Source organism: Onychomys torridus, chromosome 16 (genome assembly GCF_903995425.1).
Source record: "Onychomys torridus chromosome 16, mOncTor1.1, whole genome shotgun sequence".
NCBI lineage: Eukaryota > Metazoa > Chordata > Mammalia > Rodentia > Cricetidae > Onychomys > Onychomys torridus.
The window spans coordinates 54,056,398-54,082,961 of record NC_050458.1 but is presented as its reverse complement, the minus strand read 5'-3'; the positions used below and the strand labels follow the sequence as shown (position 1 = coordinate 54,082,961).

Sequence of the window (26,564 nt, the reverse complement as noted above, 5' to 3'; positions counted from 1 at the left end):
AATAAATCACCTTTCCATATATAGAGAGATTCATTCTATAAGTTGTTACTCTAGAGAACCCTGACTGACAGTGTTTTAAATGAGCAATAGAAAAGTAACTAAATTAGCTCCCAACAAATACTTAACAGCAGCTGATATACATGCTGCATTCACTGGATATGCATAAGCAAATGAGTTATGAACCCAAGAGTGAGAATAACCACCCTGACCCCTCCTCCCCAAAATCTGGATCTACCGAGACCCACAGCCAAACGCTAGGTGGAGCCAGAGGCGTCCTGCAGAATCAGGGGAGGAAAGACTGTAGGAGCCAGAGGGGTCAAGAATACCAGGAGAACAAGGCGACAGAATCAACTAAGCAGGGCTCTTAGGGCTCACAGAAACTGAAGTGACAAATATGGCTCCTGCATGGTCTAAGCTAAGTCCTCTGCATATGGTGTGTAGCTTGGTGTTCCTGTGGGACTCCTAACAGTGGGAGTGGGGGATGTCTCTGACTCTTACCTGTGCTTGGGACCCTTTTCCTCCTAGTGGGTTGCCATATCCAGCCACGACATAAGGGTTTGTACCTAGTCTTATTGTATCTTGTTAGCTATGTTTGGTGGACATACCTGGGAGGCCTGCTTTTTTTTTTAAAGGGAAACAGAGGAGGAGGTGATCTGTGGAGAGTGTAAGCAGGGAAACTGCAGTAAGGATGTAATGTATGAGAGAAGAATAAAAGTTAAAAGAAAAAAGAAAACGACAGGCTTCTAAAAGATAACAACACAAAATATAATAAAAAAGAAAAGCTATCACATCTTTTATTTATTTCATGAGACAGGGCAGGTAACCTATGTATCATGAGACACTATGTAGCCCTTAGTGGCCTGGAACTCACAGTCCCGCCTCTGCCTCCCAATTGCTGGGATCACTGGCTTGTAGCACCATGCTCAGTGAGAATGGCCATCTCAAGTGACACTTGACTCTCAGAGTGAGAAAACGGACAAAGGTCCAACTGCTTACTTCATCTGACTTAAAATGGGAACAAACAAAGCCTCGAGGCGGGGCATCCTGCTCCGCTACCATGTCTTTCCCAGCAGCACCGGAGGACCACACTCCAGATAAAGAGAGGCACCTGTCCGACCAGTCAGCTTGTACTTTCCTCACAGCAGCACTTGCAGCCCACGCCTCATTGAGCATGGCCTCTAAGGACTGTGTAGGTGCCTGGGTAAGGGAAAGGGCAGGGGAGAGCAAGAGGCCATGTGTTGGGGAGAAGGACCCTCTGCTCTTTGCTTCTGAATGAGCTGGAAGAGGACAAAAGCACAGAAAGAAACAGGTGGTGCTGAGGGACTGAGTGAAGAGCTTGGGGCCAGGCATCTGGTGTTTCCTGACCCAGGTGGCCTGGCCTGGTACACCTTCCCATGGAGAACGAGATGGTATTCGAACACACAAAGTCCCTGGCACTCACATGTAGGACCTCTTGCCGGAGACCAACTGGTTCCACACAGCTGACAAGGCGTAGTAGCAGGTCCATGAGAGCAGAGGTACCTATGTGCTTCAACATCAGATTGATGAACTTGTCCTTCTTCTTCAAAAACATGATCACCTGAAGTCAAACACACCTAATAAATAAACAGGTTCCTGACAGGAAGGAACACTCCTTTAAGAACTTTCATGAGAAGGATAATTAACTTTCAATTATACTGAGAAGAAATGATAGAAAGACCAGGTAAAGACTATATGAAAAAAAAAAAAAAATCCCTCCCAAGACAGGCAGAGTCCTAGAGGCCAGCAATACAAGTACAAAGTGCCAGTGCTACTAACTGGACATCCTGTCTGGAGAATGGTGCAAGTCACCATGCACAGTCCCCACTGACCGACCATGCTAGCTCCAGTGCGCGCAACAGAGACAATAGGCACAGGAAGAGCTAAGTAAGCCAGGAGATGAGAGCCACACAGAGGAAACTGTCTGCAAACCCCACAGCACAAGACTCAACCACAGAAAAGAAAAACAGAACCAGGCATGGTGCTGCACACCTTTAATCCCAGTGCTTAGGAGGCAGAGGCAGGTGGATTTCTTAAATTGTGAGTTCTGACTTTGAGGCTAGCCTGGTCTACAGAGTGAGTTCCAGGATAGCCAGATGTATGCATAGACACTTGGTCTCAAAAAACCAAAAAGGAAAAGGGGAAAAACCCAACCATCAAGCTCAGTCATTCCAGGAATGCAAAGTTGGTTTAACAACATAAAAAAAGCATTTCATTTATTTCAACAACCACTGCCAATACACAGACTTTCAAAAAGCTAGGACTCACTCCCACAAACTGCTTTTAATTTGTTTCTATGCTGATGATTAAACCCAGGGCCCTGTACATGTTAAGCAATACTCTACTATTGAGCTGTAACTACCAGGTCCTTAGGGTTGGATTTTTTAAATTTACTACATTTATTGATTGTATGTAGCAGGGCATAAGTGGCCAGAGCACATGTGATGGTCATATGGGCCCCAGGGTTTGAACTCAGGTTGTCAGACTTGCCAGCATGTGCCTTCACCCACTATGGCAACTCTCTGGCCCCTTAGGCTTCTTCTTTTTTTTTTTTTTTTTTTTTTAAGCTTTAAAGCTGCAGATATAGATCAGTTGGTACAGTACTTGCCTAGCATGTATGAAGCCGAGTTTGATTGCCGGCAACACAAACAGGATTTGGGGGCACATGCCTATAATCCCGGCACTCACCAAGTGGTGTCAGGAGTTCAAGGTTATCCTCAGACACACAGTGGATCTGAGGTTAGCCTGAGCTACAGGAGAACTCATAGATAATGATCAAAATATACTTTATATGTGCATGAATTCTCAATGAATAAACAAATTAAAATTTAATAAAAACACTAAAAACCTTACAATAAACATCTTTCTTATGAAATTTTTTCATCTAAGGCAATAAATAACATGAGGAAATTCACAATTAGCATCTCTATTCAATATTGTACTAGAGGCTCCAGCCAATTCAGTAAGACATGAAGAAGAAATAAAAGGTATACAAATTATAAAGCACAAAATAAAGTGTCATTAATTTGGGGCTGGAGAGATGACTCAAAGGTTAAGAGCACTTGCTCTTGCAGAAGACCCAAGTTCAGTTCCCAGCACTGACATGGCAGCTCACAACCATCTACAACTCCAGTCTTGGATCCAATACCCGCTTCTGAACTCCATGGGCACCAAGCATGCATGTGGTGCATATACATGCATGCAAGCAAAACACATACAAGTAAAAAAGCTAGATCACCATTGATCACAAATAATATGATCTTATATGCAAATAAAACAAAAGGTATAAATTATTAGAATTAATAGCAGTTTTATTTCCTCTCCCCCCCACACCCCCAGAGCTGAGGACCAAACCCAGGGCCTTGTACTTGCTAGGCAAGCGCTCTACCACTGAGCTAAATGCCCAACCCCAGCAGTTTTCTTTCTCATCAATAAAAAGGGAAAGCACAGTAGATGTCTGTTGTAGAATATTGTTTTAAGGTGTGTTACTTTTGTTTTTGTTTTGTGTTTTTTTTGTTTGGTTTTTTTTTTTTTTTTTTTTTTGGTTTTTTGAGACAGGGTTTCTCTGTGTAGCTTTGCGCCTTTCTTGGAACTCACTTGGTAGCCCAGGCTGGCCTCGAACTCACAGAGATCCGCCTGTCTCTGCCTCCCCGAGTGCTGGACTAAAGGTGTGCGCCACTACCCGGCACTTTTGTTTATGTTGCATTTGTTTAACTCTGTGAAGCTGTGTTACTTTGCCTGTCTAAAACACCTGATGGTCCAATGAAGAACTGAATGGCCAATAGCGAGGCAGGATAGCGAGGCAGGAGAAAGGATAAGCAGGGCTGGCAGTCAGAGAGAATATATAGAGGGAGAAATCTGGGAGGAAAAAGAAAGAAGTAGCCAGAGGAGGAGGAGGACTCCAGAGGCCAGCCACCCATCTACACAGCAAGCCACGTGTAAGAGTAAGATTTACAGAAGTTAGAGAACTGGAAAAGCCCAGAGACAAAAGGTAGACAGGATAAGTTAAGGAAAGCTGGCAAGAAACAAGCCAAGGGGCTAGAGAGATGGCTCAGAGGTTAAGAGCACTGACTGCTCTTCCAGAGGTCTTGAGTTCAATTCCCAGCAACCACATGGTGGCTCACAACCATCTGTAATGAGCCCTAGTGCCCTCTTCTGGCCTGCAGTAATACATGCTGTATACATAATAAATAAATCTTAAAAAAAGAAGAAAGAAAGAAAGAAAGGAAGGAAGGAAGGAAGGAAGGAAGGAAGGAAGGAAGAAAGGAAAGAAGGAAGGAAGGAAGAAAGAGCGAGCCAGGCGGTGGTGGCACACACCTTTAATCCCAGCACTCAGGATGCAGAGGCAGGCGGATCTTTGTGAGTTCGAGTCCAGCCTGGGCTACCAAGTGAGTTCCAGGAAAGGTGCAAAAGCTACACAGAGAAACCCTGTCTCGAAAAACCAAAAAAAAGAAAGAAAGAGAGAGAGAGAGAGAGAGAGAGAGAGAGAGAGAGAGAGAGAGAGAAAGAAAGAAAGAAAGAAAGAAAGAGAAAGAAAGAGAGAAAGAGAGAAAGAAGCCAAGCTAAGGCCAAGCATTCATAAGAAAAAGCCTCTGTGTATTTATTTGGGAGCTGAATGGCAGGCCCCCCAAAAGAGCAGAAACAAACAACAGATATCCTCTAACACATAAATGGTTAAACTGTGGTTTACCCACACCATACAATATTAAATAGCAATAAAAAAAAGGAGTGAATCATTGATACACACAACTTGGATGACTCTATTTTAACTTGGATGAGATTACACTCAGTGAAAAGGCTGAGTCCTAAAGTCCACAAAGCACAAGGCTGGGATATAGCTCAGTGGTTCAGCTCTTGCCCTGAGTTCAGTCTCTAACTTCATGAAATAAAAATGTGCAATTTAAGTTTGAGGTCAGCCTGGTTTATACAGCAAGTTCCAGGGCAGCCATATAGACAGACCAAACAAGAAAATGTACACAGTTTAGGTATTAGTGTAACTCCTGACCATGAATAAGGAAAAAACAATGGTATACCAGAATAGGCTCAGCCAATCCTTCTTGTAGCCAAAAGCAGATAGTGTACTGGCTGTTTTGTTTTTTCAACTTGACCCAATTAGAATCATTTGAGAGTCAGAAACTTCAACTGAGAAAACGCCTCCAAAAGATCAGCCTGCAGGCAAACCTGTAAGGCATTTTTTAAAACTTTTTTAAATGACTTATTTATTATTATTATTTTTTTTTGAGCTGAGGATCGAACCCAGGGCCTTGTGCTTGCTTGTACTCTACCACTGAGCTAAATCCCCAACCCGACTTACTTATTATGTATACAGTGTTCTGACTGCATATATGTCTGCAGGCCAGAAGAGGGCACTAGATCTCATTACAGATGGTTGTGAACCACCATGTGGTTGTTGGGAATTGAACTCAGGACCTTTGGAATATCAGTCAGTGCTCTTAACCTCTGAGTCACCTTTCCAGCCCATAAGGCATTTTTTAATGTGGGAGGTGCATTCTGGGTGATGCCACCTCTGGGTAGATGGCCCTGTGTATAATTAAAAAAACAAAAAAATAATACAAACAAACAAAAACCTAAGTAATCCAGGAGGGTGCAAACCAGTAAAAAGTGCTCCTCCATGGCTTCTGCCTTTATTTAGCTCCTGCCCTGATTTCCTTTGTGGTGGAGTGTGATGTGAACTGTATGCTGAAATAAATCCTTTCCTTCTGCAAGTTGCTCCTGGTGTTTTATCACAGCAACAGAAACCTTAAGACAGACATTGTATCAGGTTTGTGGGACACTGCTGACAGACCTGGCCATGTGTGGAAGGTCTGTAGAACCGTGAAACTTTGGGCTAGAGAAGCCTTGTGTGCTCAAAGCTTGATAAGCCGTTTGTGGAACTTGGAGAATGTTGAGAGCAGTACAGACAACAGAGGCCTGCCTCTCAAGGTTTCCGAGACTCAACCAGGGTGTTCACTTCGGCAGCACATAGACGAAAATTGGGACATACAGAGAAGACTAGCACGGCTCCTGCGCAATCATAAGATGCAAATTTGTGAAGCGTTCCAATTTAGGATGCTAAAGAGTAACTCTCTACAACTGATGGCTTCTGGCAGGGGTGGGGGTGGGGAAAGACTTAGTCCCCCCCCCCCCCTTCAATACAGGGTTTCTCTGTGTAGCCCTGGCTGTCCTGGAACTCACTCTGTAGACCAGGCTGGCCTCAAACTCACAGAGATCCGCCTGCCTCTGCCTCCCGAGTGCTGGGACTAAAGGTGTGTGCCACCACCGCCTGGCAACTTATCTTTCTTTAAGGGGCTGGCCACCGGGAGTTTGACCATGCCCCAGTGAATATATGGACAACACAACTGGACCTTTTTCCCCCTTCCTTTTTTGGGTGGGTGGGTAGGGGTCACAAGGGTGGGAGACAGACCTGGAAAGTGAGTGTGATCAGGGTTCACGATATGAAATTCCCAAATGATCAATAAAAATATTACGTAAAGAAAAAAAAAAAACCCGCAACCAGGGCTATCAAATATTTTGAGTTAAGACTCTGTGGTTCTGATCAGCTGAAGCTGAGAAAAGAGACCATGAGAGATCAATGAGACCATAACCACCGACTAATTGCTTCACTGGAACAATTGGTGCTGGTTAACTAGAGCTCAGACATGGCTGTGATGAAGAAGGAAGCAGCAGCCGGCGGGGTTACTGCTCATGTTTTATGTGTGACCATGGTATTGTGGTTATACCTATGAAAGACATCTCATCTTTTATCTGTATATCTCATCTCGTCTGATATCTGTAACTTTCTTCAAAATAGTCTGAAGAGATTGAAAATAAGGAGGTTCAAACTGGGCGGTGTGGTGCGTGCCTTTAATCCCAGAACTCACTCCGTGAGTTTGAGGACAGCCTGGTATGCAGAGTGAGTTCCAGGACAGCTAGGACAACACAGAGAAATCCTACCTGGAAAAACAAAACAAGAAAAAAGAAAAAGAAAAAAGAAAGAGAAAAAGGAGGTTCGGCAAAAATATTGGTCATAACAGATAATGTGGAAGCCTATCTATGGAGACATGAAGGCGTAAAAACTAGTTTACATAATTTACAGAGATTGGAAAGAACTGTCAGTCTTTCCCTAACAGTCCTGTCTCTGAGTCAGTCTCCACTTTCAGGAAAGCTCACCCTGCCTGCCACAGCTAACTGTAGGAACAAGCCAACTCCTAGGTGACTGACAACAAATTGTGGTACAATTTACAAGGGACTGTCAAAATGAAGCAGGTATTTCCAAAGGAAAAGACATACAAGACTTATGTGTATGTAAGAAAAGCAATTTATAGCTGGGTGGTGGTATTACATGCCTTTAATCCCAGCACTCAGGAGGCAGAGTCAGGAGGATCTCTGTGAGTTCGAGGCCAGCCTGGACTACAGAGTGAGTTCCAGGACAGGCTCCAAAGCTACACAGAGAAACCCTGTCTTGAAAAACGGAAGAAAAAAGAAAAGAAAAGAAAAAGAAAAAAAGAAATTTATAGTACTCAGTATGATATTATTATGTGAAAATTGACAATTATCGGTTATCTACTGAAAAAGTAGTTATTGTAAGGAGTACAGAAATTAAACATTTCAGTCTTAACTTGAATTCCACATAAGTGTATTACATGTTTGTCAGCACAATAAAATATTTTTACTTTATTATGTAACATTTTTTCATTTCTTTTACATACCGACCACAGCTTCCCCTCCTTCCTCTCCTCCCGTGCCCTTCCCTCCTCCTCCATCTCCATTCAGAAAGGGGCAGGCCTCCCATGGGATTGAACAAAGCATGGCACCCGGGGAGGAGCTCGGTCCTGACTCAACATGATGTATAATAAAATTTTTTAAAGAGTTCATTTCATATTACTCTAATGCAGTAGGCACTACATAAAGGAAGAAAAGAGAAATATATGAGATAGTAAAATTATAAAGAAACTCTGAAAGTGGCCAAAGAATATGATCAGGCTACAGTAAATTATGAGATTCACAAATCCAGTCATTGGGTGGCAAGATCTAGACACAAGAGGTCTCTTTGAACCCAGTGAACACCCTACAGCACCTTTCTTCACATTCCTCCCTACAGTACTGCTGCCACCGCCACTGCACACACAAGTGGGAAGGGGATGTGCAGGCACGCGCACACACACACACACACACACACACACACACACACACACACACACGCGTGCGCCTATCATTTCTGCTTTTCAAAACAAGTATGAGATAAGACAGTCCTCTGGAGTCCCAAGACTCAAGGCACAGACAAAATACAGGTTTGTTTGCTAAATGGATATTTGATGGGATTAAACAATTACATCAAATATTTTAGGAGTGTAATACTTAGCAATATTAAAAAGAAAGAAGTCCTTATAATTTAGACACATACTGGACTATTTACACAAGAAATTATCTGACATCTGAGATGTGTGTTTAAGTATCCAGTGGGAATGGGTAAATGAGGTGAAAGGACTGATGCTGAACATGGCGGGAAGCACAAGCTACTTCCCTGTTCACACCCATGCTTGACTGACTGATTGATTGATTGATTGATTGATTGAGTCTTTTTGAGACAGCATTTCTCTGTGTAGCCCTAGCTGTCCTGGAACTCACTCCTGAGTTCTGGGATTAAAAGTGTGCGCCACCACCGCCTGGCTTCACATCAACACTTTACAAGGTAGGACAAGGACAGTGTTACAGCTGAAATACTAGTGCGTGCTTTCCCACAGCAGCCCAATTCTGAACATCATCTTTTGTTTGTTTTGAAGCGATCACTATTCTGGCCACACAGACATGCCACTCACAAAGACCCCAAAATGTAGATGTTCCAGGTCGCTCCACAGTGAAGGCATGTTATAGGACCTCATGTTTATGCCTGACCTGGAGCTTGCAAAGCACCCAGAGAGGACAGGAAGTACTGCTTATTCCAGAGCTGGCGACGAGAACACCTTTGAAAAGCCACTTTACTTAAACAACAGTTTACATATCAGTCACTCATACTGTTCATCTGTGTTCTGTTAAGCAAACAAAATGCTGTCCCAACAGCCTGGTGACAGTTTTGATACATTTGGCTTCATGCATCATTACCTGTTCAGTTTTCCTTGCAATAAGATTGCCAATGGTCTTGCTGAAGAAACTGGCAAGCAGAGGGTTGAGGGGTGGCTCCTGGTCCAGGAAGTCATACAGAAGGTTCAGCAGACTCTCATCCTCGCCTAGTCGGTCGCTGATCTGTGGCACATCACAAGTCAGAAGCTCACAGGCTGTGTTTGGATATCTAAAAGGGCACAGTCCAAGCACTGGAGGTGAAATGAGACTTCTCCAACTCTTAGGAAGCTGTCTAAGAAATGCTGCTTGGGAAGCAGACACATGTCAGGGCTGGAGAGAGCTCAGTGGTTAGAGTATGTACTGCTCTTCCAGAGGACCTGAGTTCAACTCCCAGTGCCCATGTCTGGTGTCAGAGCCACCTGTAACTACAGCTCTGGGGATCCAACGCCTCCAGCCTCTAGGCACCCACAAACATGGCACACTTTCACACAGACACACACATAGACACAACTAAAAATAAATACATTTAGGCTGGGCGGCGGTGGCGCACACCTTTGGTCCCATCACTCAGGAGGAAGAGCCAGGTGGATCTCTGTGAGTTCGAGGCCAGCCTGGTCTACAGAGCAAGATCCAGGACAGGCACCAAAACTACACAGAGAAACCCTGTCTTGAAAAATCAAAAATAAATAAATATAGATAGATAAATAAATAACGCATTAAAAAAAGAAAAGGAAGCAGACCCATGTGACAAGAGCAAAGTACTGAACAGACCTCAGAACAGAACGAAGATGATACTCTGTAACAATTGTAATTTCTGACTGTTGGAACTTCAAAGTTCTTAATTTTTTATGGGTTCCATATATTCTGTACTCTTAATAATCTAAATTTTATGACTCTACTTCTATTCTGTAAATAACTTTAATTTTTTTTTAAAACAGGATTTCATTTGACTGGCCTCAAATTCACTAGGTAGAGGAGGATGGCCTTCTCCTCCTGCCTTTACCTTCCAAGCGCTGGGATTACAGGTGTGTACCAGCAGACCAGACTTAGATAATCTCTTTTTCTCCTGGATTCTCTCTGCAGGCCTTCCTGCTCATCTGCCAGGCCTCTCCCTGTTGACTGTCAGTGAGGCCAAGCCCCAATTATGCTCATGTTTCTCCTTGGGAAATCACCCTTCCTCTTCTCCCCTCTTCCTGTGCCTTCAAATCAGCAAGCACTGACCAAAACTGTTCCTCACTAGGAAAGATCATGTCTGCAGCTATGAAACAATATCCACTGTGAGACATCATGCAAGTAGTTTACTATTAAGAAATGCTAGTAGGAGCTGGGCGGTGGTGGCGCACGCCTTTAATCCCAGCACCAGGGAGGCAGAGGCGGGTGGACCTCTGTGAGTTCGGAGGCCAGCCTACAGTCTATAGGACAGCCAGGGCTACACAGAGAAATGCTGTCTTCAAAAACCAATCAAACAAACAAAAAAGATAAAGAAAAGAAAGAGAGAGGACAATAAATGAAAAGTATTTTATGAAAGTAACTATAGACAAGGTAGCCCATTTGTGATTCCATATTATCACTGTTTCCTCTTTAGCAGCTGGTCCACACAGGATAAACGACAACGCCCCAGAAACAAACAGTTCTTCACTAGCGGTGGGATGGGATGCTCCTCCATGAAGAGGCTGTCAGTCATACAGACCCAACAGTACATGCAAGACAAGTAGGCCTTTGGACAAAATAGTGTGGGCAATGTTCAGGGCCCCACAGGCTGGTTGCGGGAGGGGCCTAAGGATTAAGTAGGATTGCTCCTTCCTGGCTAACCTCTCTGGCCTTCAATGTCCCTGTCTGTGAAGAGGGGCGGCCAGGGCCCACCTCATGGGATGGCTATAACCCTGCATAAGTGTTTAGTGTAGGGGGTCATACATGACCAATGAGGGCGGGGAGACCAGAGACAGCAGGGAAAGAGGGCCATGTGAGTAGCAGTGACACTCTGCCAGGTCCAAACAAGACACAGCCGGGGCAGTGCAAGAAGTCAAACTCTAGGGTGAGGGAGCAAAGTAAAGACTGCACCACATCTCCACGTTTTGCTTTAGCTTAGTATTCAGGCACTGCTACTCTCAGACTCTGACTCTGCAAGTCTCGAGTCATTAATGTTATTCTAAGAATCCTTGTCTTGACCCAAAAGCCTCTTAACTACACCCCTCCTAAACCCATCACTTTGTTCCTATCTGTCTCCCAGTTTGGGAGACAATTGTAGAGAAGATGGCAGGTAGGCTGTTAGTGATTGATAGCACACCAGCCTCCAGCTGTGGCCACCCTTGCCCATAATGCTATGGCTCCTGACAGCAGGCCTCTGCTCTTCCTACAGCTGTTTTCCATCAGGGGACGCTTGTCAGACAGACTGACTGCCTGAGGACGCACAGACAGTCCACCACAGGCTGCCTCATCATCCAGGCCTGCCCTGTTTTCTTCCAAAGGACAAAAGGTCAGCAAAGATTTGTTGTGAAGGGCCAGGTTACAAATATTTTTGTTAGTCTTTTGCGACTGGACTCTAGTTGTATAGGGATTAGTGTGATGTGTCCAACAACACTAAAAAGGTTATCAACATGTGTAACAAACTGCTCTCCCTTTAACTTTTCTCAGGCATTTAAAAATGCAAAAGCTGTCAGGCATGTAGTATATCTGAGATCCTAGCACTGGGAAGGCTTTGGCAGGAGGAATGAAAGCAGACTGGTATGTGCTGCACAGTAAGTATTGTTGGGAGGAGGGAAGGAAGGGAGGGAGGGAAGGAGGGAGGACAAATAGCACATCATGACTTACGGACCCTATTTCTAAGCCCTCCTACCATGCATACATACAGTGGGCTTCCTCTTAAGCATCTAGATCTATGTCTGTTGTGTTACTTGTCCCTAGCTCCTCCCAGAAACACTACAGAGCATGTGACATATTCATGGCACCAAACTTTCTAAGTCTGACTCGTCCTTCTTGCTATCCAAAGCATCCTCCACTTTAGACTCTGCCCTTGCTCAAAGCTCCGACCATCCTGTGATGACACTGTCCCTTCCTTTTGTCAGCTCCCAACATTTTGGTCAAAATTACAATATTTTAGAAAGAATTTCTAAAGGTTTAGTACCACTAATGATAATGACCCACTTCCTCTGAATTAAACACCCCAAAGCAAAGCACTTCCTGGGTCTCAGAAGTCAGACATCATACCTCTATGATGTGGTACAACTTGCAATCTCAGGTGCCTATTTATCATGGGGTCTTTCTTTCATCAAGTTGTTCCAACATGTGTTAACTTAATATAAACTCACCTAGAACTCAGAATGGGAAACTACACACAAGAGATCCGAAACTCTTAAGCCTCACAAACAACAAACTGCACAATGGCCTCCCTACTTGTCATGTGCTGATGCCCTGGCTCTAGCTGGCCTTAGACACTACCCATAGCCTCCTTAAGCACTACCCAGCTAGCCTGGGAAACAGCCTCAGTACATACTTGAATCGGACCTTCTCTTCCATGTCCAGGGGTGGGTCTTGTGTGATGAGGTTCACCAGCTCCTCCATACACTGCTGCCTGCACAGGAAGTCCAACAACTTCTGGTTCTGAGCCTTACACTCTTGCAGGATGTCATCTTCATCCATTAACTCCTGCAATGTCACATGTTCCTTGTCGAGCAGCTTGTCAACATGGGACGTGGTATTCAAGTCAAATTTCCAGAACATGATGGTGGCCACAGAGCTGCAAGCAAGGACAAAAAGGAGCTCACTCCTCCTACTCTGTGACTCCACCCTCAGCCACACTATACCAGAGTCCAAGAAGTTCATCCCCAACATACACACAAGCAATTCTGTGGACTCTTATCTACAGGTCCCTGAGGTTCCTCTCATTGACTTGCCTCCTCCCCACCCACAGGAACCCCCGCATCTGACCTATCTTCTCCCCTACCCACAATGCTTAAGTCCCAGGAGGCTCTCATTTCAGTCATGGCTTTGAGGGGCCCACACATCTGTCTCCCAAGAATCAACACCAAGAATACCCCTCCATCCTAAAGAAGTTAACTCAAACCGGAAACCCACCCTCCCAGTATTTAATCCTTCCTGAGTGAACACTAGACATGTGTTCCCAGAAGACTCTCAGAGCCCATACTCAGCAAGTAAAACTAAGGACTGCCTGTTAAGTTTGATCCTGCCATTTTCTGCAGTCATCTGTCACCTAGTCCCTCAGTTTAGAGTGGCCATCTGGCTGAATAACATCAAGGTTAACCATGAGACAACCATCTCATTCACATGCACACAAACTGTGCACAAAGTCATACCACAGCAATCTGAAGACTGCCACTAACCCAGCTCTTCCTCTGCCTTCCCAGCCCTTCTTCCAGCTTTTGGTGTCACACCTAGACAAGACTGTCCATCCCCATGGGGTTCACAGTTAGTGTGCAGCCCAGGGTGAGTTAGTTAATCATTATTTACTGTTCTGGTAACAAAAAGAAAACATGAAGCTTCATCTTGAACAAAGCTAAAAGCTTATCCTTAAATTATGAATCTTTTAAAATTATTTTTGCATGTATTTGTTTGTTTGCCCACATGTGAACACCATGCAATCAGGAAAGCACACATGTGTGTGGTCAGAGGACAAGTTGTGGGAGTGAGTTCTCACTTTCTATCATGTGGGTCCCAGGGACTGAACTCAGATCATCAGCCCTGACTTGGTTAGCCATTTCATTGGTCCAAATTATAAATCTTTTTAATGTCATATAAGGTTATTTACAAAACTATAGTAAGATCTGAAGGGCTTATCTTACTTGGTATTTTTTAACTTAAAAAAAAAAAAATCTAAAAGATTGGGGCTAGAGAGATGGCTCAGTGGTTAAGAGTCCTGTCTGTAGATCCAGAGGACCTAGGGATCGATTTCTAGTATCAAAACCACCACTCCCATCAGTCTGTAACTCCAGTCCCAAGTTATACAACACCACCCTCTGACCTTTATGGGCACTGTACACCTATGATACACAGACATGCATGCAGGCAAAACATCCATGTACATAAAATAATGTTTTAAGACAGAATCTTACTGTGTAGCTCTGGTTGCCTGAAACTCATTATGTAGACCAAGTTCAACTCAAAGTCACAGAAGTACACAGAAGTGCTGAGATTTAAGGATGTGTGCCACTACACCTGATGCTAAAATAAACTTAGAATGCAAAAACTAAGACTGGCTGCAGTTCTTAAATGTGTTGGCCTGTTTGTGAAACTGAGATATTGGTGGGGGCCAGCCTCTGATACCAGTATTTATTCAATTAATTTTAAAAAATGTACAAAATCAATTAAATGAAGAAAGGTGTATTGTGTGAGTATGTGTGTTTAGTCTTTTTTAAAAATTATACCAGAAAACTAAATACACATAAATAAGCTGATGTTCAACACTTACTTCACACCAAACCCTAAACTAACATGATATAGATCACAGGTTTAATCATAAAATCTACAACTAGAAATTCTAGAAGACAATGTTTGGAGACTGGGAATGCAGCTCAGTGGTAGAACCATTGCCTAGCATATACAAGGTCATAAGGTTTGTTGCCCAGCACTATGGAGGCAGAGGTGGGATGGAAAGGGAGGGTCAGCAAGATGACTTCAGTGACTAGGGGCACTTGTCACCACACCTGAGAACCTGAGTTTAATTCCTGAGACCACATGGTAAAAGGAGAGGACCTTCCCATAAGTTGTCCTCTGTTGGCCACACACAAATCAAAGCAAGCACATAAACATATATACACACACATAAATAAATGTGATATCCTCCAGACATAGTATTGCATGCCTTTAATCCTAGCACTTGGGAAGCAGAGGCAGAGGCAAAGGCAGAGGCAGAGGCAGATGGATCTCTGTGAGTTCAAAGCCAGCCTGGATCTACATAAAGCAATCCAGAGCAGTCAAAGACACACAGTGAGACTATCTCAAAACAACAACAAAAGTAATGTGACTAAGTGTTTTTAAAAAGCAAGAAATGAAGGCCAGGCGGTGGTGGTGCACACCTTTAATCCCAGCACTCAGTAGACAGAGAGAGGTGGATGGATCTCTGTGAGTTTGAGGCCAGCCTGGTCTACATAGTGAGTTCCAGGATAGTCAAAGCTGTTAGAGAAACCCTGCCTTGAAAAACCAAAACAGATAGATAGATAGATAGATAGATAGATAGATAGATGATAGATAGATGGATGGATGGATGGATGGATGGATGGATGGATGGATCAATGAACCAATGAATAAAAAAAAGAAACAAAAGTTGGAGGTCTCTAAGACACACTAAACATAATTTATGACTCCCACAATGTCGTGAACTTCTGAGAGCCAGCAAGATGACTCAGTGGTTAAGGGCAACTGCCACCACGTGTGACAACTTGACTTCAATCCCTGGGACACACATGCTAGGAAAGAACTGTCACTAGTCCTCTGACCTCTTTATGTGTGCTACTTACACAGCGCTCTCTCTCTCTCTCTCTCTCTCTCTCTCTCTCTCTCTCTCTCTCTCTCTCTCTCTCTCTCTCACACACACACACACACACACACACACACACACACACACAACACACACACAAATAAAACTAAACTTTGGGGTTCAAATGATGTAAGAAATCAATTTATGGAAGGAAAAGTAATGAATCAGACCTCCACAAAAGTATAATCTTCTGGGGCTGGCAGAGTGACTTGGCGGGTAAGAGATCTTGTGGCCAAGCCTGACAATGAGTTGAATCACAGAAACCCAGAAAGGGCAAACCAACTCCTTCAAGTTGTCCTCTGACCTCCACACCCATGTGCTGTATGCAACACTTGCGTGTCCCCTCACTAAATAAATAAGAGATGTTAAGAGAGAGAGAGAAAGAGACAGACAAATAGTGAGCAGAGACAGAGAAAAGAACATTTCTGTGCCTTCAGCCACATCCCCACACAGGAGGCAAGGCCAGATTACCACACACTGAGAACATCTATAAAAAAAGAAAAGAGGGGGGGGGGGGAATTCCTGGGACCAGTAAGATGATTCATGGGGCTGGAGAGATGGCTCAGTGGCTAAGAGGCTAAGAACGCTGACTACTCTTCCAGAGGACCTGAGTTCAATTCCCAGCTAACAACTGTCTGTAACTCCCAAGATCTGACACCCTCACACAGATATGCAGGCAAACACCAATACACATAAAATAAAAATAAATAACTTAAAAAAAAAAAAAAGATGACTCAGCAAGTAGGGGCTTGCTGCCTCATGACCTGGATTCCATCCCCAGGCTCTATGCAGCAGAAGAGAACTTACTCTCTGAAAATTTGTTCTCTGGTGTCCACAAATATACCACAGCACATACATAGAATAAACAGATGCAAAAATTCAATTCCTCTATACTGTTAGTAAAATAGAAATATAAGCCACAAACTGGGAAAAATATTTCTCAGTGTATAATTCAGATATAAATCTATACTTATTTCTGACATATATCTGAAAAGCTATCCATATTCACATCATAATTTTTTACAACTCAGCTATAAGACAACAAAACATTAATTTAAAAAATTAGAGATACATTACTTTAAAAGATATGAAAATATACATGCTAGTTTACACCTTTTATCCCAGAATTTGCAATGCTGAGGCAAGAGGATCATGAACTTGAAGCCATCCTTGGCAACACAGTGAGATCCTGTCTCCAAACAAAACAAAACCCATCCAGTAAGTGCATTATCATAGGATCAGTATCCCAGTAACCGTGATCTGCAGCGAGGCTCTACTGCATACCCACCAGAATGACTAATCAAAAAGCCATCTGTGTGCTGATGAAGACATTGAACAACTCAAACTCCTATCCACTTCCAGGAAGAGAGCTCTAATGTGGCACAAGCCCTTGGGAAAGAGTTTAACAGCTTTTTATAAAGTTAGGCATATTCTTACCATGTGATCTAACAATGGATACATACAATGGAACCTTACCCACATCATACAACAAGCACAACGTAGATGAGTGACAGGGGATGAAGGCCAATATTAAATGGTTCCATTTATATGAGAGTTCAGAAATATGTAAAACATATCCAGGGCAAGGAGAGCAGAGGTTGTTCAGGGCCAGGGATATGGCATAGAATAACTATACTGTGACTGAAGGGAATTTGGGGGTAATATAGAACTGTGTCTTAATTAGGATTTCTATTGCTATGATAAAACATCATGACCATAAGCAATTTGGTTTTGTTTTTTGTTTTGTTTTTGTTTTTTCCGATTACACTTCCACATCATAGTCCATCACTGAAGGAAGTCATGGCAGGAACTCAGAGCCGGAACTGTTGCAGAGGTCACAAGGGAACACCATTTACTGGCTCATTTACTCTGGTTTGCTCAGTTTGGTTTTCTGATAAGCCCCAGGCACAGGCGCAGCTCCCTCTATACCAGAGATTCTGTGTGCTCCCAGATACACCGTTCTCAGTGATACTGGTCTCTTCTTCATCACCACTAATTTCTCAGCTCCAGCTAACCAGCAGCTATTATCCCATCAAAACAAAGGTTTCACTTCAGTGGTTCAGCTTGTTCATCACAGCCAATTCTTCAGCCTCGGCTGAACAGGACCACAGATTCTTAATTCAAAATATCACATAAACAGCCCTGAGTCTCTGCATCCCTCTGAAACTTCACAAGCCAGGCCTCCATCTCACACAATGCTTTCACTGTTATCTTCTAAGTTCCTACAGAACAGCCCACGGAGCTGTGAGCAACTCAAAATACATGGTCAGGACTGTCAATGCTACACCCCATGGCCCGGTACCAATCCATCTTAGTTAGGGTTTCAACAGCTGTGACAAAACACCATGACCATAAGCAACTTGGGGAGAAAATGGTTTATTTCAATTACACTTCCACATCACAGTCCATCACTGAAGGAAGCCAGGGCAAAGACTCAAGGCAGAAACTGAAGCAGAGGCCTTTATTGGAATGCTCTTTAGTGGCTTGCTCCTCATAGCTTGCTCAGCCTGTTTTCCTATAGCACTCAGGACTACCAGCCCACAGTGAGCTGGGCTCTCCACATCAATCATCAATCAAGAAAATGCCCCATGTCAGGCAGTGGTGGCGCACACCTTTAATCCCAGCACTCGGGAGGCAGAGCCAGGCAGATCTTTGTGAGTTTGAGGCCAGCCTGGTATACACAGTGAGTTTCAGGAAAGGCGCAAAGCTACACAGAGAAACCCTGTCTCGGAAAAATAATAATAATAATAATAATCTATAATTTAGTATCTGTATGACTCTGGCTGGAGAGATAGCTCCGTGGTTATGATACTTTCTGCTCTCCCAGAGGACCTGAGTTCTCACAACCTTCTCTAACTCCAGCTCCAAGGGATCGAATGCCTCTGGTCTCCATAGGCACTGCATGCATGTGCACATACCCACATGCAGGTATACACACCTACGTATAATTACAAAGAATAAAACAAAAATTTTTTAAAATCTGTGTGACAGCTGGAGATAGTATTGCACACCTTTAATCCCTTTAAACTCCAGAAGCAAAGGCAGGCAGGTTTCTGTTAGTCCAAAACTAGCCTGATCCTCATGGCCAGCTCCAGCCCCTCCAGGGCTACACAGACAGCCTGCCTCGGAAAGAAGAAACAAACAAAACAACAAAATCTATATGACTTAAAAACAGCAAAACAGAAAAATGCCTGGCTCATCATGCTCATTTCAGGCAATCTATATTTTGTTTGGTTTTGTTCTTCATGATTTTTTTTCAGGCTGGCTTATACAACATAGCTAGAGTTGGTCTCAAACTCAAAATTCTTCTGCTTAACCTCCACAAAAGTCTAGGATTAAGGGCATGTGCTACCATACCCAGCTGACATTCTATTATTCTGTCAACTAAAGACTCATTCCTTTTGACAGCCATTTATATGGCCAGGATGATGTTCAGTAGAGGCGTCTCTACCTGTTGATATGGCAAGGAAAAGGGTCCTGTTACTGGGAAAATGGAAGAGATATTTTTAAGCTTAAAAACTACATAAGTGGAATAAAGGTCTTAATATCCACAACAAAGGGAATATTGCTGTTGGTTATTTTTGCTCTTTTGGGGGGCCTGCCACCCAGCTCCTAAATACGTCACATGGAGGCTTATTACTACATACGAATGCCCATGCTTTAGCTTGTCTTGTTTCTTACCAGCTTTTCTTAACTTTAAATTATCCCATCTACCTTTTGCCTCTGGGCTTTTTCCTTTTCTTACTTCTGTATATCTTACTTTTCCACTTACTTTATGGCTGACTAGGTGGCTGTGAGGCTGTGAGGCTGTGAGGCTGGGTGGCTGGGTGGCTGGGTGGCTGTGAGGCTGTGAGGCTGGGTGGCTGGGTGGCTGTGAGGCTGGGTGGCTGTGAGGCTGGGTGGATGTGAGGCTGGGTGGCTGGGAGGCTGGGTGGCTGGGTGGCTGGGAGGCTAGGTGGCTGGGTGGCTGGGTGGCTGGGTGGCTGGGTGGCTGGGAGGCTGGGAGGCTGGGTGGTTGGGACGCTGGGAGGCTGGGGAGGCTGGGAGGCTGGGGAGGCTGGGAGGCTGGGAGGATGGGTGGCTGGGAGGCTAGGTGGCTGGGAGGCTGGGGAGGCTGGCCTCTAACATCCTCCTCTCATTGTTCTCTTCTCTTTCTTCTTTTCTCCCAGAGTTCTCTCTCTCCTCTCTGCCTGCCAGCCCTGTCGATCCTTTCTCCTGCCTCGCTATCAGCCGGTTAGCTCTTTATTAGACCATCAGGTGTTCGACAAGCACAGCAACACAACTTCACAGAGTTAAATAAATGCAACATAAAGGAATGCAACACAGCTTTGCATCATTAAAACAAAAGTTCCATAGCATAAACAAATGTAATACACCTTAAAATACTATTCCACAACAGAATGCATAACTAAGAAAATAGCAATAAAGTAAACAAAAGCAAAACTCAAAATGAAACATCTACCATAATCTAGCCTATGGAAAATAGGAAAGAAAAAATAAAGACAAAACTATTAGTAAGTAAAAAATATGAAATAAAAATGACAGAAACTAGCACTAATAATATCAACAACCACATGTGGGATAAAGTTATCAATGAAAAAGTCTCTCAGACTGGATATAAAAAATTCCAACAAGGCTGGAGAATTGGCTCAGCAGTTAAGTGCACTGGTTGTTCTTCCAGACGATCTGGGTTCAATTCCCAGCACCCACATGGCAGCTCACAACTGTCTGTAACTCCAGTTCCAGGGGATCTGATACCTTCACACCAATGCACATAAAATAACGTTAAATAAATTTTTTAAAATTCTAACAATAATGACTCTAAACAATATACTTTAGCTGGGCATAGTGGCACACACCTTTGGTCTTACCACTCGGAAGGCAGAAGCAGGCAGATCTCTGTGAATTCCAGGCCAGTCTGGTCTACATAGAGTTCCAGGACAGCCAAGGATATAGAGAGGAAGCCTGTCTCAAACAAAGATATACTCTAAAAACTGAAAGAGGCAGAAACAGGACAACTGAAAAACACAGTGGGCAAACAGGAACCAAAAACTGAGATACAACTTTAATATCTGATAAACTTTAAGGCAAAAAACAATAAGAGGCAATGTTACACCCAGGTAAGAAAGAAAAAATCTAAGCATGATAAACATACAAACCTTAAGAGATTCTGCAACCTCTATAATGCAGCAGTGAACAGAAATCCATACAAATAAAACTGCCTTGGCCCTGGACATTGATCCTAGAGAAACAAAAACTTAAATGCACACAAAAACCTTCACAGCAGCTTTATTTATAACAGTCAAAAGCTAGAATAACAGCAGGGTACGCCTTTAATCACAGCACTCAGGAGGCAGAGGCAGGCAGATCTCTGAGTTTGAGGCTAGCTTGTTCTATACTGTGAGTTCTAGGACAGCCAGAGCTACCTGCTGAGATCCTGTATCAAACAAAACAAAAAGTGAGAATCACATTTCTTTGTATGCTAACCAAAAAAGGAGGGGTAAAGGTTGGCATCAGCTTGGACAGTCTTCAAAACACAAACTAAACACAGCATGTGGAACCAAGACAGTAAGGAAAACGGGATGATAAAAAGTGCTATTGTGCTAGTTCTGATAGCTCATGTACTAAAAACACAATGATCTGGGAAAGTTAACATGGCCACCATGCAAGGAAGTTAGGAAAATTTATCACTCTTTTCTTATTTTCTTGCCTAAAATGTACATGCTGTAGAAACAGTGAACAAGGAAATAACTTTAAATGATGGCTACTCTTGTTTAATGTCATATGAAAAATCCATGTGCAATTCCAAGCACAACTGTTATTCAAGCACAATTGTTAACATATGTACTAAGTTCATGTAGGTGGAATAAATGTTTTATGATTAGGAAAAAAAAGTTTTTGTTTTTGTTTTGTTTTTTTGAGAGAGTCTCATGTCTGTCAGAATCACCTCAAACTTTATATATAGCTGAGGGTCACCTTGAACTCCCAATCTTTCTGCCTCTGCCTCCCTGGTGCTGAGCTGGGCACAAACCCAGGGCTTTTCATGTTAGGCAAGCACTCTACCAACAGAATTACATCCCTAGCCCCCAAAAGGAACTACTGATGGGTACAAAAACTGAGTAAGTGTCTAGAAATTTATTACTAGGCAAAGTAAACAAATACCAAAAAGTTGTATACTATGATTCCACTGATGGCTTGGTAGATTTGGTTTTGTTTTGTTTGTTTTATTTGTTTGAGATATGATCTCACTATGGTGCCCAGGCTGGTCTTGAACTCTTGGGTTCAAACAATTCTCTCACTGCAGTCTCCTGAAAGCTTAAGAGTATGCCACCATGCCTAGCTCCAGTGCAACATTTTTAAATGATAAAATTTTAGAAATGGCGCAGTGGTACATACCTTTAATCACAGCATTTGGAAGGCAGAGGAAGATCTCTGTGAGTTCAAGGCCCACCTGGTCTATATAGCAAGTAAATTCCAGTACAGCCAGAGCTACTAACAGAGACCAGAGACCATGTCTCCAAAAAAAAAAAAAAAAGAAATCTAGAAACAGAGGCTGAAGAGATGGCTTGGTGGTTAAGAGAGCACCAGTTGTTCTTGCAGAGACCTGGGTTTGAGTGCCAGCACCCACATGGTGGTTCACAACCATATGTAACTCCAGTTCTGGGGGATATGATGCCCTTGCTCTCTTCTGACACCTGAAGGCACCAGGCATACATTTAGTACAGATATACATGCAGGCCATACACTCATACACACAAAATAAATAAAACTTTAAAAAATATTAGAAACAGGAGGACAGTGTAGTGGACAGTATTAACTAATAGGATCTAGTATCACCTAGAGACAAGCTTCTAGGCATACCTGTGATGGAGTCTTGTGGTGATATTTTGTGTATGCTCTATCAAAAAAAAGCTTGCCTAAAGATCAGAGGGCAAAGCCAGCCACTAGTTAGCCATAGAGACCAGGCAGTGGTGGCATACACCTTTAATCCCAGCACTTGGGAGGTGGAGACAGAAGTGATATGGCTGGGTGGAGAAAAGAAATATAAAGTGGGAGGAAACAGGAGCTCAGTCTCTCTGGCTGAGGAGTTGGTGAGGTGAGAGGTGGCTGTGGCTCGTTCCTTTGTCTCTGATCTTTCAGCATTACCCCAATATCTGGCTCTGGGTTTTTATTATAAGACCAATTCGGACTCATGCTATAGAGTCTCTTGATTAGGTTAACTGAAATGAGAAGACACACCCAAAGAGTGGGCAGCACGATTCCCTAGGAGGAAGCCAGCTCAGCACAAGCATTCACTCACTGCTCTCCTCTTCCTAATTGGCTGTGAATGCAACACAGCCAAGACTACTTCAAGTGCTTGCAGTCTTATCTGTTCTACCATGACGGACTACATCCTTAAGCTGTGGACCAAAAGAAACCATGCCACCTTAAATTGCTCCTAGCAGGATATTTTATCACAGCAACATGAAAAGACAGATTCTTGGTTTCCAGTGGTTGGGAATGAGGAGAAAAAGGGAAGTAAATATGGTTACAAAAGTGACATGACAACTGGGTGTGGGAGCACACACTTGCAATCCCAGCCCTAGGGAGGTGAAAGCAGCAGATCATCCTTCACTACAAAGCAAGTTCAAGTCCATGACCACGCATGAACACACACACACACTGAATTGGAGAGGTCAAGTTGTGTGTGGTAGCACACATTTGTAATCCCAGCATTTGAAAGGCTAAAGCAGTCAGATTTCTGTGAGTTCCAGGATAACATGAACTACATACAAGCTTCAGGCCAACAAGAATCAGCCTAAAAACAAACAAACAACTAGGAGGTGTGAATAGTCAGTAGACTGTGGCAGTCCCACCTCCTGGTTAGAACGCTGTAAAACATTTCTATTATTGTGGCCTGCAACCCCGCCACCTGGAAGGAGAGGCAGAAGAAAGAGTAACAGTTCAAGCTCAGCCACAGCTGCATAAGGAGCTGACGGCCAGCATGGGCTATTTGAGAGCCTTTCTCAAAACAAAGTTTCATTATGGGGGAAATGGGGAAAGGGCACAAGGGATTTCTGTTATTTCTTACAGTTGCACTAAGCTCAGGCTGCTAAGGAAACATGAACACCTAAAAATGGAATACAAAAATTTCCAAATTCCAATGTAACATTTACAAATATAAGCCACTGAGCTGGGAAGAATGCTCAGCCATTAAAGGCTAGGCTCACAACCAAAAATACAAATATAATCCCCAACACAAGAACTTCAGATGACCACTGTCATAAAGATTACTTTCTCTAAAGACAGTAAGATATGGAAACTAATATCAAAAGTTGTTTGTTTTTGTTTTTGTTTTTTTAAGGTTTTGTTTTGGGGGTTGGGGATTTAGCTTAGTGGTAAGAGCTCTTGCCTAGCAAGCACAAGGCCCTGGGTTCGATCCTCAGCTCCACATAAAAAAAAAAAAAAAAGATTTTGTTTTGTAGCCAGCAGTGGTGATACATGCCTTTAAACCCAATACCAGCACTCGGGAGGTAGAGGTAGACAGATCTCTGTGAGTTCGAGTCCAGCCTGGTCTACAGAACAAGATCCAGGACAGGCACCAAAACCACACAAAGAAACCCTGTTTTAAAAAACAAAACAGGGTTGGGGATTTAGCTCAGTGGTAGAGCGCTTGCCTAGCAAGCACAAAGCCCTAGGTTCGATCCTCAGCTCAAAAAAATAAAATTAAATAAATAAATAAATAAATAAATAAATAAATAAATAAATAAATACAAAGGGCTGGAGAGATGGCTCGGAGGTTAAGAGCACTGACTGTTGTTCTTCCAAAGGTCCTGGGTTCAATTCCCAGCAACCACATAGTGGCTCACAATCATCTGTGATCACAAACCTCTTCTGGCCTGCAGCCATATATGCAGGCAGAACATTGTATACATAATAAATAAATTAATTTTAAAAAAAAAGATTTTGTTTGGTTTTTACAAGACAAGATTTTTCTGTGTAGTCCTGGCTGTCCAGGAACTCACTCTGGAGACCAGGCTGGCCTCAAACTCAGAGATCCACCTGCCTCTGCCTCCTGAGTGCAGATTAAAGGTGAGCGCTACCACATTTTATTTTTATTTCTATGTATATGTGTCTGTGTATGTGCGCACACACACATCAGAATGGATATCAAATGCTCTGGAGCTGGAGTTATAGGTACTCGTGAGCTGCCTGACATGGTACTGAGAATCAAAAGCTGGTCCTCAGGAAAAGCAGCGAGTGCTCTTAACTCATCCATCTCTCTAGTCCTAAGGACTGGGCTTTCTGTTGTTTTTTAAAGAAAGGGTCTTCTGTAGCCCACCCTGGCTGGCCCTAAACTCTCTGTACAGCTGAGAACCATCACAAACCACTTGATCCTGTAGCTTCCACGCTCAAATGGTGGGATTATAGGAGTGTGCCACCCACTGCATTTAGTTCAGTTTTTGGTTTTTTTTCCAAATCCTACCTGTGGATGTGACTATAGACATGTGCCACCATTCTCCACTTAGTTTCTTGTTTTGTTTTTAAATCCTAGCTATGATCTCACAAGCTATTCCTAAAATTAATACAGAAATGCAGGAAATTCAGCATAGACAACACAATGGTGAAAAGAAGGAACAATCCTGGAGGACTCACAAGTTCAGCTTCTTTTTCCCCTTCATACTATTTTTAACTTGTTTTCAAAAATAAGGAATATCGCCGGGCGGTGGTGGCGCACGCCTTTAATCCTAGCACTCGGGAGGCTGAGACAGGCGGATCTCTGTGAGTTCGAGGCCAGCCTGGTCTACAGAGCTAGTCCAGGACAGACTCCAAAGCTACAGAGAAACCCTGTCTCGAATAACCAAAAAAAAAAAGAGTATCGAGGGACATAAACACTTCACTGAGGAGCCCACTGTGCTCCCATGCCTATTTCCAAACTGATGGTCACTGATTAAGACATAAATGTAGGTAGAAAAGGGGCCGGGAGGGGTTCAGAGAAGACAGAGGTGACAGTAAGCTGAATACACTATGCATGTGATAGTCGGAATGAGAATGCCCCAATATGTAGGCTCATATATTTGAATGTTGGTCCCCAGTTGATAAACTGGAAAGGATTAGGACGGGTGACCTTGCTGGAGGAGGTATGTCACTGAGGTTGGTCCCTGAGGTTTCAAAAGCCCATGCCAGGCCCAGTGACTTTTTGTCTACCTGCTGCCTGTGGATCAGGATGCGTAGCTCTCAGTCACTACTCAAGTGTCATACTGTGTGCTCCCTACCAGAGATCAACAGGAGCTTAGCCTCAGATATACCCATAGCACAGCTCCCACATCTAAGGCTCAGAGGACATCTCAGAAGAGGGAGTGGAAAGGCTGTAAGAGCCAGAAGACCAAGAAGTCTGCAGTAAGACAGTCTCTCCTAGAAATGGCTGCATAAACAAGACTGTAATAATGGCCATGTCAACAGACATGGTAATGTGAAGGAGGAAAATTTCATGGATCCCACTTCTAGATAAAGAACTACAGGCAACTAATAACTATTGGGAGAAGAAGAATTAGCCTCTCCCAGAGATGAGCACTTAACTGGTTGTCCAATGCTGAGTGGTCAGCCTTGAAACCATATACACGCACAAACAAAAACAGACTCATTAGGTTGTATTTATATATTTGTGCATACACACACATTATACATGTATATGTACGTAACAATAACAATAAAGAAAAAAAAAGAGGCTGGCCAGGTGGTGGTGGTGCACTTTTTTTTAAAGAATTATTTATTTTATGTATATGAGTGTTCTATCTGCATGTACAGCTTTATGCCAGAAGAGAACATCAGCTCCCACATAGATGGTTGTGAGCCACCATGTGGTTGCTGGGAATTGAACTCAGGACCTCTGGAAGAGCAACCAGTGCTCTTAACTATCTCTCCAGCTCTTAGTTTTTTTTTACATTTACTTATTTATTTGATTGATTGAGTGAGTGAGTATGTGTGTGTGCGTGCGTGCGTGCGTGCGTGT

At 43.3% G+C, this 26,564-nt stretch overlaps 1 protein-coding gene and 1 non-coding gene across 11 annotated transcripts in view; one reads left to right on the top strand and one right to left on the bottom strand.

Annotated features, from left to right (window-relative positions):
* The window catches only part of Ppp6r2 (protein phosphatase 6 regulatory subunit 2), a 90,551-nt gene that overhangs the window by 35,109 nt on the left and 28,878 nt on the right, over window positions 1-26,564 (bottom strand). For 3 of the 10 annotated variants that reach the window (XM_036208836.1, XM_036208831.1, XM_036208835.1), the window contains 4 exons: window positions 20,731-20,813; window positions 12,572-12,814; window positions 9,121-9,307; window positions 1,442-1,579 (listed from right to left, as the gene is read on the bottom strand). In XM_036208836.1, coding sequence (XP_036064729.1) covers window positions 1,442-1,579; window positions 9,121-9,307; window positions 12,572-12,798 — 552 coding nt within the window. In that variant the 5' untranslated portion in view covers window positions 12,799-12,814; window positions 20,731-20,813. Of the gene's footprint in view, window positions 1-1,441; window positions 1,580-9,120; window positions 9,308-12,571; window positions 12,815-15,741; window positions 15,789-18,582; window positions 18,691-20,730; window positions 20,814-26,564 lie in introns of those variants that run through there. The other 7 variants (XM_036208832.1, XM_036208834.1, XM_036208833.1 and 4 more) reach the window with 6 other exon arrangements.
* LOC118597573 lies at window positions 5,982-6,087 on the top strand. The gene has a single exon (XR_004946865.1). It is a non-coding gene; the product is annotated as a U6 spliceosomal RNA (small nuclear RNA).